General features: G+C 36.0%; 1 protein-coding gene across 1 annotated transcript in view; it reads left to right on the top strand.

Moving 5' to 3' along the window:
- Window positions 1-13,102, top strand: part of LMTK2 (lemur tyrosine kinase 2) — a 42,005-nt gene extending 28,903 nt beyond the window's left edge. The window contains exons 8-14 of the mRNA XM_084216855.1: window positions 9-93; window positions 719-840; window positions 2,356-2,505; window positions 2,755-5,665; window positions 7,225-7,360; window positions 7,778-8,026; window positions 9,160-13,102. Coding sequence (XP_084072981.1) covers window positions 9-93; window positions 719-840; window positions 2,356-2,505; window positions 2,755-5,665; window positions 7,225-7,360; window positions 7,778-8,026; window positions 9,160-9,188 — 3,682 coding nt within the window. The 3' untranslated portion in view covers window positions 9,189-13,102. The remainder of the gene's footprint in view (window positions 1-8; window positions 94-718; window positions 841-2,355; window positions 2,506-2,754; window positions 5,666-7,224; window positions 7,361-7,777; window positions 8,027-9,159) is intronic.
- The last annotated feature ends 274 nt before the right edge of the window (window positions 13,103-13,376 follow it).

Raw genomic sequence — 13,376 nt, 5'->3', positions numbered from 1 at the left:
ATTTGCAGTGACTTGGCCTTACGGAATTGCTTCCTTACATCCGATTTAAATGTCAAAGTAGGAGATTATGGTATAGGATTCAGTAGGTATAAGGTGAGTTAATCTTGTCATGAACCACTTTTTTTAAAGGATTCAGGGTCCAAGGTTACACCAAGCATGCTTGAAAGTTGTGAACTGATACTAGATTGTCCTTTATTTGAATGATGAACTTTCAAAGTATTACTGGCAAATAACTGTAGCGAGTTCATGTACCAGAATAGGTACCTTTCTAGAGATGAGTAGAGATTTTGCTTCTGGAATCTTCTGCTAAATCTACCCTTTTTTGGTCCTATTTACAGTGGTCCTACAATATGAACAAACTAATTTGAATGTGTTTTAAGGACGCATTTGAAAGAAAAGCTAATGTTAATGTTAAAGTTAATGTTTCCTAATGAAAATATTCAAAATATTAAAGTATATCAATAAAGTGAAAAATTAAGGACATTATTTAAAACATTTTGTAAATGCCAAACCTTAAACAAGAAATTGGCATTCAGTTTTCTGCTACGCAGTGACCAGTGAATGACTTTCCTCCATCTGCTACATAGGGAAAATGGGATTATTTTTTTTAATTATAATTTTTTACATAGGCATCACTGAAAAACGTATTAAGGAAAGGATTGTCACTGTCTGGAAGTTGAACCAATGTATGTTCAGCCTTTTTATGGTTTTTTTTTAGGAGGATTATATTGAGACAGATGAGAAGAAACTTGTTCCTCTACGATGGACTGCACCTGAGTTAGTAACGAGTTTTCAAGACAGACTGTTATCAGCAGAGCAAAATAAATACAGTAACATATGGTATGTGGAAGGCTTTAAGAAATTTCAATGAGAGATCTGTGGACATATTTTCAAATGTTACATGAAGGAGTAAATAATATTTAAATTAGCCTGATGCATCAGATGTACAGTAGGCTAATCACTGTAAACCTGAAACTATATCCTGCTTTGGAAAGATGCTTAGAAATCTGTTGGGAGAAAGTTGGAGCAAGCAAAAATGTTTAGCAGAATAATAATAGGTGTTTATATTAATAAGCATAAACATTTTCTATTAATAAGCACTTTAATTAATAAACATTAATTTACCATTATATTAATTATTTTTATTAATTAATAAACATTTTATATTAATAAAAATATCTTCAGATGTTTATAAAGAAATGGTAAATGATTTTTCCAAGAATAAGTAGCTCTGAGGGACATAAAAATATGATCCCACTAGAGCCTGATAAAGTTAAATTGGTAGAACAGTGGCATTTTAATTAAAATGCTGTGTTCTTGCTGCAGCATTTGAGAGCAGCAATTAACTGATGGCTTCTGCTGCCAAAGAGCTGATAGACAATGGCTGGTGAACTCTTGAGGATGGGTATTTTTGAAGTAGCCAAGTTCCACTTCTGTTCTCAAGCCCCAAGAAATTTGGATAATGGAAATTGTGGATTAGGCTAACATTTCTGAAAACATTGTAGTTAATTCCTGCTTTATGTTTTAAGAATATTAAATAGTAAACTAGGGTTTGTTTGGTGTTTTAAAAGTAGGGTTGCAGAAAGAAGTTATTTAAAAACTAATTTTCTTCCATCCTCCAAGGAGGCTTCCTCAGCTCATACTGTTAATCTGGACTGCAAGCAGCCAGGGTCTTAAGGTTTCCAACTTGTATTTTAGTGCCTCTTATGCAGAGCTGCTTTGAACAGGTTTGAACTAGGTGATTCCAAATGCCCCTTCCAACCTAAGTTATTCTATGTGCAGAGTCAGTTACTTTGCATTTTGAGCCCAGAAAGATTCCCCCAAGATTATCATTGACTGTACTCAGTGAAAATGTGATTAGTGTTGGATACAATACAGGTGCAGCACTGAGCAGAGGCAGCTTTTGACCACTGCAGCTTGACAATATTCTATGAACTCTGGAAGAAAGATGAGTTTTCTAGCAGTTCGACCTATAACTGCAATTTCTTATGAAAGCTTTTTTTCTTCTATTGGACTAACTGTAAGGTTTTTAAATCTCATTTCTATACACCATAGTTAAAAAAAATATAACAATATTTTTTATTTTTAAAATGTTGAAAAGATAGTATTTTATTATATGTGGGGGTTTTCCATGATCAAATAATTTGAGACCTTCTATGTTTTGTTGCCTTCAAGCAACTTTATTCTTCAGGCTTTTAGCATTCTGTCAAAATGAATTAAGTTCTGAAGTTATTCTAGAGACAATGGGGAGTAATATTTATTTCTTCTTTCCAGTTATGCTTTGCATATCCTTTCTGAGAAAAGCCACTCTAAAATAGTTCTGAGAGTGCCCATTCCTGTGCTGTCCTTTTGCAGGTCCCTGGGTGTGACGTTGTGGGAGCTGTTTGAGAATGGTGCTCGGCCTTACTCAGACTTCTCTGACAGGGAGGTCCTAACCCATGTCATCAAGGAGAAGCAGGTTAAACCCTTCAAGCCACGTCTGGAGCAGCCATACTCTGATAGATGGTAAACTTTAAGTTTTTCTATTTATTCTTAAAGCTGCTGAAGAAGTTTCTGAAATGACTCAGTTCTCTTAAACACATTGAAATTGCTACATGGAAACTCAGCAAACAAATCCTGGGTAAAGGGGGTGTAGGGACTTGCTGGAGATGGAATTTTGCCAGTGATACTGGTACTCTGAGGCATGTTAGGTATCTGAATTCTATAAATTCCTTTTCAGTGTGAAACCTATTGAAAATGTTTTTATTTGTGTAGGTATGAAGTTCTGCAGTTCTGTTGGCTGCCTCCAGAAAAGAGACCGACGGCAGAAGAAGTGCACAGACTTTTAACTTACCTCCGCATGCAAAGCCAAAGGGACCCAGAGATTGATTTTGAACAGCAGTGGAATGCTCTGAAACCAAACACCTCAAATAGAGAAGCAAGTAATTCTGCATTCCCAATCTTGGATCACTTCACAGGAGATAGACTTGGCCATGAGCTGGAGGAGGTTCTGACTGTAACTGAAACAAGCCATGGTCTGAGCTTTGAATACATCTGGGAGGCAGCTAAACATGATCACTTTGATGAATGTGGTCATGTGAATCCTGATGAAGCCATGAACTACACAAGTATTTTCTATCCAGTGGAGGTTTTTGAGAGGTCACTTTCAGAGCAAGGACCAGGAGCACAGGATGGAAGTGGTCAAGAGGCATCACTTGCTGTTCCTGGGGTGTTACCTGTGTTTGATGCACACAAACTTTCTGTTGGAAATGACTACTATATCCAGTTAGAGGAAAAAGGAAGCGGCTGCAGCATGAATTTTGATAACCAATCAGTTGTATTAACCACAGAAGTTGATCATCAAGAAGCTGTACAAGAAAAAAGTTCTCATTTCACCGTTCTCAGGGATCTTGATGTTGAAGAATCTAGTACCGATGGGGACTTCTTCCACTACAATACAGATCCTAAAGAGGAATTTTTGACTGCTGCCAATAGTCCAGAAAGTCCTTTCCAGAGTATATTTAATGACATTGATAGAGCAGAAGAATTGACAAATAGAAAAACACTTGGGTTTGCTGAAACAAATGATTCTCCTAAAGACTTTAAACCAGCTGTTTTGAACTCAAACACAGATGCTAGAAAGGCAATAGGCTGTTCTGAGAAGGAGCATTCTAATCATGCTTCTGAAAATGAAACTGTTTCCTTATGTGAAAATATCTCTAACCAGTCAGAGCTGGTAACTTTAGAAGAACTTTCTGATAACTTCTTATTTCTTCAAGAGAAAAACTTATTAACAGGGTTATTGCCTAAAAAAAACAGCAGTGATTTTGGGCAGTACTCAGATGGTGTTCTAAAAAGTATATTAGAAACCTCAAAAAGAAACTCTGTAGAGCCTGAGCCTGTGCTGGCTGAAAATGCACAGGTCTTTTCTTTAATACACGAAAGTCTTAGAACAGTGAAAGATGAAAATTTTAACCCAGTGACAATGAGTAAAGATTCCAGTTCCCAGTCTCAGACTACTGTAGAAATGCAGGCATCCTCTAGTCCACCCACAGCACATAATTCATCTGATAGCTGTGCAAATCTTCCTATTTTGAAGGATGAGGGGAGATTTCTAAATGTAGAAGTGAATGAAGTCATGTCCTGTAACACCGATGTTCTCTGTCAAGAAGAGCTATCTTATAATGCCAAAAATAATAATGTTGGAGACAGTCCATATTACAGTGTTGCTATTGAAACAGATGAGTGTGATGCACAGGTGAAACAGGGAATGCTTTTCAAGTCTGAGGAAACAACTTTTAACAAAGAAAAATGTAGCGATCAGGAAGATAGGAAAAGAAATGTGCAAGATAGTTCTCCCATATTTAAAAAAAATGAATGCTTGTTGGAGGAAATACAAGAAACATCAAATCATTTTGAGAACTGTAAGGATGTTCCAGAAGAGGTGACCTCAATTTCTGTTGCTGCTTCAGATTGTACCAGTCAGGACAGCCTTTTGGAAGACAGCCCATCTCCTATACAAACTGTAGAACAAGCCTTAGAGACACCTGATTCTTTGGATTCTTTAGATGTAAATGAGGTTTTAGAATCTTTACAGGCTCAAAGTCCTCAGAAACTTTTGCCACCAGATAAACCTGCTGACAGTGGCTATGAAACAGAAAACCTGGAATCTCCAGAATGGACTTCCCATGTCCCTGTTGAGGACACTTCCAATGTGGAAACTGCTCTGTGCGTGAATGAGAACAGTGTTAGTGCTTTGCCTTCTAACCCAGTCATCATTGTGTCAGAAGCAGCAGCTTGTTTGGATGCAGTGAACAGCAATTTTGAAATAACCCCAGTGGTTTTTCTGAGTGGAAATCAAAACTCTTATAGAGATTCAGCCTATTTTTCTGATAATGATTCTGAGCCAGATAAAAAACCAGAAGAGTCTGTAAATGTGTCCAGAGAGACTGTGTGTGTTGTTTCCTCCAACAGAGGAGAGAATCACACTGAAGAGGTTTGTGGTTTTGAAGAGAGACAGCAAACGTGTGATGTGAGGAATTACCAGGATGATGATAATCAAAACTCGAAACTGGAACTAAATCACAATTTAGAGATCCAAGAGATGGATGAAAGGATGCAGGGGTGTCCTGATGAGTGGGCTGAGGCAACTCTGACTTCCCTGGAAATAGTGATGGAAGGTAACCTGAGGGATGAAATAAAAATATCTGAGACTTCCCATAAAAGTGTCTCTTGTGTTGGCACTAACACTTCAGAGCTCCTTTCACACAGAGACTTAAAGCCTGTGCACAACATGGCTTTAGATCTGAGTAACAGTGAGAAGTCCTTCTATCACATGGAAGGACAAAAGCTGAAAGAGCCAGATATTGAAGGAAAATACCTCGGCAAACTCAGCGTGGCTGGAATGCTTGATTTAGAAGACGGCGATGATGCAGATGAGGAAGATGAAAACAGTGATTCTGAGGATGACATGAGGACTTTTCATATGCATAGTCTGAGTTCTGACAGTGAAGATGAAACTGTTCATCAAGTACCTGAGATAGTTACTGAAAAAGATGATGGAAAACATTTGAGAAGCTTGTTGAAACTTCCAAAACCTCTTAATGAAAGGCAGCCTGAACTTTGGAAAGATGAGAAAAAGGCTGTAACGTTCTTTGATGATGTGACAGTCTATTTGTTTGATCAGGTATCCTTCTTTTTAATTACTAAAAAAAATTTTTGTTGGCTTGCCTTTTTTTTTTTTTTTTTTTTTTGTTTAAACAAGAAGCAATTGAATAAATTGCTTAATATTTGGGAAAACCTTGTTACAAAAGCACCTTTCTTGTTTTGGCAGGGTTACAGCTTGTTCATGATGTGGGCTATTTTTTCTTTATATATATATTAAGGCTAGGTAAGAATTTATGTACGTAAAAGAATAATATTTGTATATAAAGAAAAAAGAACTTTGTGACTTGGCTAGGTACAGTTTAGTGCTGCTGGTAGAATAGCTGCACTAATCTGAAGTGAAGGAGGATTTTGCTTTGGTTTCCAAATCATGAGTCTCCTTTGCTGTTGGACCTGTGACTGCATGTGCTGAATGAAACATGGTTTTAGTGATGTTTTTCTGCTGTTTATAAGATGTATTTCATTTGAATATGTGAGACAGCATTGCTATGGACAAGATATATAATTATTTTATTTTGACAGAATATTGCTGCAACTTTATAGAAACAGCTTATATGTTTAATGAGTTTGAAGTCTTTAAGATGCTTTATAAAAGAAAGGAAGAAAGCAAAAAAGCCAATAATTAAACAAAAACAACCCCAAAACTCAAACTGAAGCCTAAGTCTGAATCTTATGTTAGTTAGCACTAAGGTAAATTTATCTAAGATCATAATCAAAGATGAGAACAGTATTTTGATGGTAATGCTGATTTTTATTAATCCTGTGGGATTCATGTTCAGTGACACAGTGATCTGCTTATAAAATTCAAAGTTACTTTTGTTTCCCTATCAGCTTTATAAATTTTTAACTTCTGTAACTGGATACAGAGGGGATTGTATTTTAGCATTATGGCAACTAAACTAGTCCAGTGAGTTTAAAAGAACAGTCACATTGTCAAGCTTTGGAAATGTTGCTTATGATGACGCACCAAAATATTACAGCTAACTGTGTTTTGGAATAGAAAACATAGGTGATTTATTTGGGTTTAGGCAGCCTGTAGAATAGTAATCCTTTTGTCAGAGGGGAAGGAAAAAATCAGCTGTGTTTAAACTGCTCTTAGTTGTTGGACTCTTTACTTTTTATTACAATAACTGATAAAATGTTGGCTGCTTCCAATACCGGCTGTACAAAGTCTGGCTCTTTATCCTGAACATGACCAGGGGATTAAAAAAAATAAAATGTTGGGATAAGGCTTTATTTAAAAGGAAAAAAAAAAGCCCTACCCATGTTAAGCTGATATGGGAACTGTTTTCAGTTGGAAGGTATTTGTTCCTACAAATATGAAACCATTTTATATAGTAAATAATATTTAAATGGTCATTTCCTGTGTGCATTTTAGCATAGATTTCATGCAGCTTTCTTTAGAAGTACTTGCATGTGCTAATCTGTAACTCAAAGTCTTCTTGTAACAGTTTACAGGCCTTTTAATCTCACATTTGACTTGATGGCAGGATGGGGGAGTGTATTTGTGGGTGCTGGCATCTGAAGGCATGGAGACATTGTGTGTAAAAAGAGTTAAATAAGTGACTTTGTTTGCCGTAGGAAACACCAACGAAGGAGCTGGGAAGCCGTGGGATAGACGTGAACGGGGAAGGTGCTGGCAGCTCTCCTGTTCCATCTTCCAGCCCTGGTTACTTAAACAGATTTGCAAATTCAGAAAGCTCAACAGATGAAGAAGGTACATGAATATATTTATACTCAGCAGGGGCCGAGACTGTTTGATGCAGAGCCTTTTATGAGAAGTCATTAAACTATGTGTGATCTGTAAATTCACTGGACCATGTTGGCTTCAATTTTGCATCCTAAGCACACACTGCAGCTGGGCTCAGATTCCCTTGTTCCTGAGGAGCAAAGCTGGGATGTGATACTGGTTGTTTATATATTGGTGTGTTCATGGTTGCCTGAGAGGCAGCCAAACTTGGGTGACAAATCTTAGGGACTTTTGGGCCAGAACCCTGTCTAGGGATACAGGTTTTGTTTGGGGTTAATGCAATCTTCCAGTCTCCTTGTACACTTCTGGGTGACCTTACATGACATTATTGTAATGCTGCTTTTTTCTTCTTTCTTACTTTTTTTTTTCCTTCCCCTCCCCAAGGTGGGGGTTTTGAGTGGGATGATGACTTCTCTTCTCCAGAGCCATCCTTTATATCCAAGGCAGCTAACAGTCTCATTGGTTCCAAACCACCCCTTCAGCCATCAAAGTACTTCTCTCCACCTCCTCCGTCCCGGACTCTTGATCAGAACTGGTCACATTCATCCCCTTATTCCAGATTCTCCATCTCTCCTGCAAACATGGCAAGCTTTTCTCTTACACATCTTACAGATTCAGATATAGAGCAAGGAGGTAAGTGATTTAGTCATAATAATTACTTTAATGATACAAATTAAAATCATTATGAAAAGATAAAGGAACAGATACAAGAAGTCTTGTTCTATTCAAATACCAAATGTAGAAGTACATTTTTAACACTATGAAAGTTTGTCTGGTCTTGTGTTTCAGTTAAGACATACTTTTCCATGGAGATTGAGATTATTTGCATCCAAGTTGGTACAAAATTGTGGTAGAACAGCCTGTGGAACATTTACAAGACAAGCTCTCAGTTTGTGTTAAAAACCCAAGTGCTGTATTTGGATAAATGAACCCTCTGCAATCCTGCAGCGCTGCTGTTGCACCTGCCACACTATGGCAGTTATTAATTCTGGTTATTGCACTGTCTTAAGTCACAATTGTGTTTTCATTGCACAGGATGAGGATGCCAGGAACATAATGTTTCTGTTACCATTGTGTAAGCTTATTTTACAGTTTAGTTTTCTTTTCGTATTGCTTTTTAGACATTGCATTCTTGACATTCTCTCGAGAGCTGCAGCATGTTTTCTAGAGCTGTGAATAGGATAGCTTTTGTTAGGAGAGCCAAACAATCCATTCAGAGCAATATTGAGTACTAGCAGTGTTTATTAACAAGCCTTCTTGTCAGTAACCAAAAACTTTTTTACCCTTTGATATGTTTTTGAGGGTTAAGAGAAGCAAAAATAAGCACACTTTAATTGGTCTGGCATATTATTAATCTTGATAACACATTGCATTATTAAAAATAAATATTACTGATAGCAGAGCCTTGCTTATGGTCAATGTCTATAAATATGTAATCAGTGTTATATAGCGTTGTATTGTTCTTGTATTGTGCTTATTGATTAGATAATATTTGCTGCTTAGTAACTTACAGATAAGAGAGAGCATTTTGGAGATCCTGTGTTGCCTTATGTGTCCTAAGAAGTGACATTGAACTGTGTGATTGAGACAGATGTCTATGAATAAATGAACCAAATGTTTACAGTAGTTGAAAGTGTAGGGAAAAATTAACCAAAACTTGGAAGGGCAAAACAGCAGAATGCCAAGTTCTAGCAAGAGTCTTACAAAGAAGTGAGGGTTGTGCAGAAAAATCTCACTGTATCTTATGACCTTTCCTTTACTAATAGGAAGCAGTGAAGATGGAGAAAAAGATTAAGTCAATTTAAATGTGCTTGGACTCCATACATAAAACACATAGACTTTGTGTTTGAAACTTCTTTATCTAAACTCTGGATCCTCCTGGAGTAACACAGGTAATCAAGAAGTACTGAGAAGTGGAAGTAAACACTGAAAGCAATGTTAAATCAGGACATTAATTTGAATGTGTATTTAACTTTGTAATGTATTTTTAAATCAGTGCAATTTTGCTTTTCATTGAAAGACGATTCTGCCGCTGTTTTCAAGTACTTGAAGTATTTTTCAGATAACTTAAACAAGTAAAGCAATTACACTACAGTCTGGTTTATGTATGAGATTGTATAATATTCTTTTTATATTTTTCCATGTAGTTCATTATCTATTTGAACATACACCTGTTGTAGAATTGTGTATACCTGTCCTGTGCAACAGGTGGCTGTGTTGATGGAACTGTTTGAATGATAGTTGATCAGTAGTGAGCCATATTTATTCAAAAAGATATCACTACATATTACTTTGCTTATTACAATTGCACTATGGATTATTCTTCCTTTATTTCCTGATGATGTACAGAATCAAAATCTTGAATCTTTCAAGGAAAATAAGACAAGTTGAATTGGCCCAGTTATCCAGTTTAATTTGTCCTTTTTGTAGCCTTTTGCTATGCACGGTACTCGTAAAACGTACATAACTTCTGAGTATTATGTTAGACTTGCTGAAATCTTATATTCAGTACCATTTCTAAAATGATAATGGTTATAAAATGGTTGTTAGTGTTCATGTTTTATAGGAAACTGGAAAAGAATATATGATATACTCTGGAATTTTTAGATGAAAGAGATAATGTCTCTTAATTCCTACATATGATCCTACTGACTGCTTAAACTGTAATAGCATCTGACTATATCAAAGTTAAGGGCCTTCCAGTTTTTACTACAATTTCTGCCTTGGAGAAAGAAGAGGAAAAATTGGTTGTACAAAACTCTGGAATTTATGAATCTTACATAAAGACTAATTTCAATAGACTGGATTTGGGTACACTTGGCCCTTCAGCTGTACATTCTGTGAATTTTGAAGCCCATTCTGCTGACTGCAGATCTGGGCTCCATTCAGAGGCCTGTGGTAAATCTACCTCTCGGTGATGTTATGACAATTAAGATTTTGATTAATGTTTAATGCCCAGTTTTGCACCCATTATGGGGCCAGATCCATTTTAAGATGTCTGCAGAGCTCCATGGTACATCTTGAAGTGCATTCTGAACAAAGGCTGCAATACAATAGGTTTGCTCTGAAGCCTGTAGGGAAGGGAAGACAGTGGGAGGCTTAACCTTCCTGCTCTACCATGCATTTAGCTGATTTAATCCTCTAAACTGCTTGGAAAAAAATATCCTTAATTATTATTCCAAAGTGAGTTCAGTTGAGAAACAAATCCCTGACTTCTTGGAATGCCTTATGCAGTTCAGATCTGTAGGAGACACTGATAGGAACAGTTTACCTGGCTTTGTATTTGTTTACTTGTACTAAAATACAAGTGCACTGAAATATGAAGTACTTTGTATTTTAGTGGCTGTTTTGGCAGGACTTGAGATAATGGTGGTCCAAGTGCTCTGTGTCCAGATCCAGTCACCAGAGAATTTTCATCATATGGAGATGGAAGGACTAGATATTTTCAGATGTTTGATTTCTTTTTTTTGTATACCTCTGTGTTAATTTTGATTTTTAAGTATGTTTTAAAAATGACAAGAATATGTTAACTGGTTTTTTTCCAACATTATTTAGCCCTTAAACCAGAATGGCTTCCATACTGATTAAAAGGGAATGATTTAGTTAATCATGTTGTTTGAAGTTGCCAATGAATTGAGATATCTTTTTCTGATGAGGCACTCAGGTTCAGAGTTAGTCAGAAGTGTTCTTCAGTATGAAGTGAGGAACTGAATTTTCCTATGGACCTTTCCCAAAGCATTATTTAGAAGGCAAAGTCAAGTAGTTCTTAATACAGGCTTACAGTATATACTGTAGAGGGTTTAAGGAAGCTGTGCGCTACTGAAAATATTTTTAAATGTTGGTAATAGACCTTGTGCACAAACTATTGCTTAGAAACTCCATAATTCCAACATGAAACTCCTTGATACAGCTAGATTTAGGGTACCTCATCTGTCTTTAAATTTTCACCATAGTAAGAACGACACTCCATAAGGGTCTGCAGGGAACCTGTGGGCCCGTCTGCCTTACGTGGTGAAAAACTTGTCAGACCTGGAGTTCAGCCTTAATTTTGAATCATTTTATTTAAAAAATAATTCTGGGTTAAATAAAAGCTTATGCTCCGGAATGTCGTCACTTGGTTGTGCATTTTGTTTCTTGTAATTCTGGAAAATCAGATGTTTATCTTGCACATCAGGAATTTCCATTGCTTGATGGAAATATAAGATTTTTATTCTTTACCCGTGTTTAAAGAAAAGCTTACACAGGAAGTAAAAGTTTACTCCTTTGTCCAAATGGACTCATTGCTAATGAATTGCCAAAGGAGCGTTTTTTCCAAAACAAGATGTGTATGATATTAAGCAAGGTAATGTCCTTTTTAGCTGTACAATGAAAAAAAAATAAATATTTAAAGTTAACTCAGATCACTTAAACATAAATTTTAATTTCAGTAATCCAGTAGGCTGGATTGCAATAATATAAACTATCTTTTGGGGTAAAAAAAAATAACACTTAAAGATCTGATCAACTACTAGCAATACTTAAATATCTGCCTGGCAGTTAAGTGGCACAATGAAGAAGAATTAGTAATTCCAACATGTTACATTATAATGAGGGGATTTGTTCCAAATCATTCATTACTCTCTATGTAATTTCTTGCACTAGCTACTTAAGCCTGCAATCTCCATTTTAGAAGTACATGTATCTATTTTCAATGGTTTATTATGAGGACTGGTTACAGCTTAATTCCTTCTCTAGTAGAATACCTGGATTGTTTGAATAATGAAGGCATTGTCTCAATTTGGCTACTAAAGGTATTTAAAAGATCTGATTTTTTTTCCCACCTAAAGGTGTTTGTTTGAACATTAGAATCTGTAGTGAGAAGCCAAGAGAGCAACAAGTGTGTCCAGTTTCAGTGGGAACACCTGTACTCTCCCAAATGACCCAGCTGCAGATACCCTGTGTATAACTGCATTTATGGAAATTGCCATTTTCATGGAAATGAGCAGATTTAACTGTTTTTTTCATATCCTTGTTGATGCACTAATGAAAGCCATTTAAGCCTCATTCTTTTTATCAGTATTTTTAGCAGATTTTTATGTAATACTCAATCTTTCATGAGGAGGCTGGTTGGTAGAAAGACTTTCTTTTTACGATTAAGCACTATCCTAAAATGTCAGCATTGTCAGGTGTCAGTGACTTGGCTATTTGTGTTGGAGTTGGTGAAAGGTGGAATTCAAGTACATTAGCCTTATAAGAAATAGCCTTAAATAAGAATGGAGTTACTTCAAAAAATTACTTCAGCTTTAAGTCATACATGTTAATGGTTTTGGTACAAAATGGGAAGAAATCTAGAGGAGAGTCAAACATCATATAAACTAATTGAAAATAAGTATTTGTAATACCAGCAGCCTGTTTTTCAGAAACTTGAATATGACTTACGGTTAGTTTTGTTTATGAAATTGTTTGAACTTGCACAGATGTAGGTGTAACTTAAATGATAAATGGTACTGATGTGTGTGTATATATAATGTTCAATTCTATTTGTAAATGAGAAACTATGTAACAAATCATAGGTATGAGGTTTTCCTATTGTAATTTAATACAGGTATGAGGTTTATGGCAATATATCATAGTTAATGAAATTTCAGGTCAAAATGTCTTTAAATTGTGTACATTTTTAAATTGTAATTTCTACTGTATATTGATTATCATGCATAGTGTGATTCAAGAAACTGCTTGTAATTTAAAAATATTTAATATTAAAAATAAAATACAGTTATATATTTATAATCTCTTTGTCTGTTTGTTCATTTTTAAACAGATGCCAGCCAGTGTAGTTCTACTGTAAGATATATTTATTAGTCTCCTGAGGTTGAGAAAGTTCCAAAAGTTCAAAGCCACAGTCCCAGCTGATGAGTCCACGCTAAATAGCGTAGTCACCTTTAAATTCTTCCAGTATCATCACCCTTGTGAAAATTTCAGGTAAAGTGTGTACAGTCGGTAG

Source organism: Fringilla coelebs, assembly GCF_963513975.1.
Source record: "Fringilla coelebs genome assembly, chromosome: 16".
Classification (NCBI taxonomy): Eukaryota; Metazoa; Chordata; class Aves; order Passeriformes; family Fringillidae; genus Fringilla; species Fringilla coelebs.
This window is presented reverse-complemented; position numbering and strand designations above follow the sequence as displayed.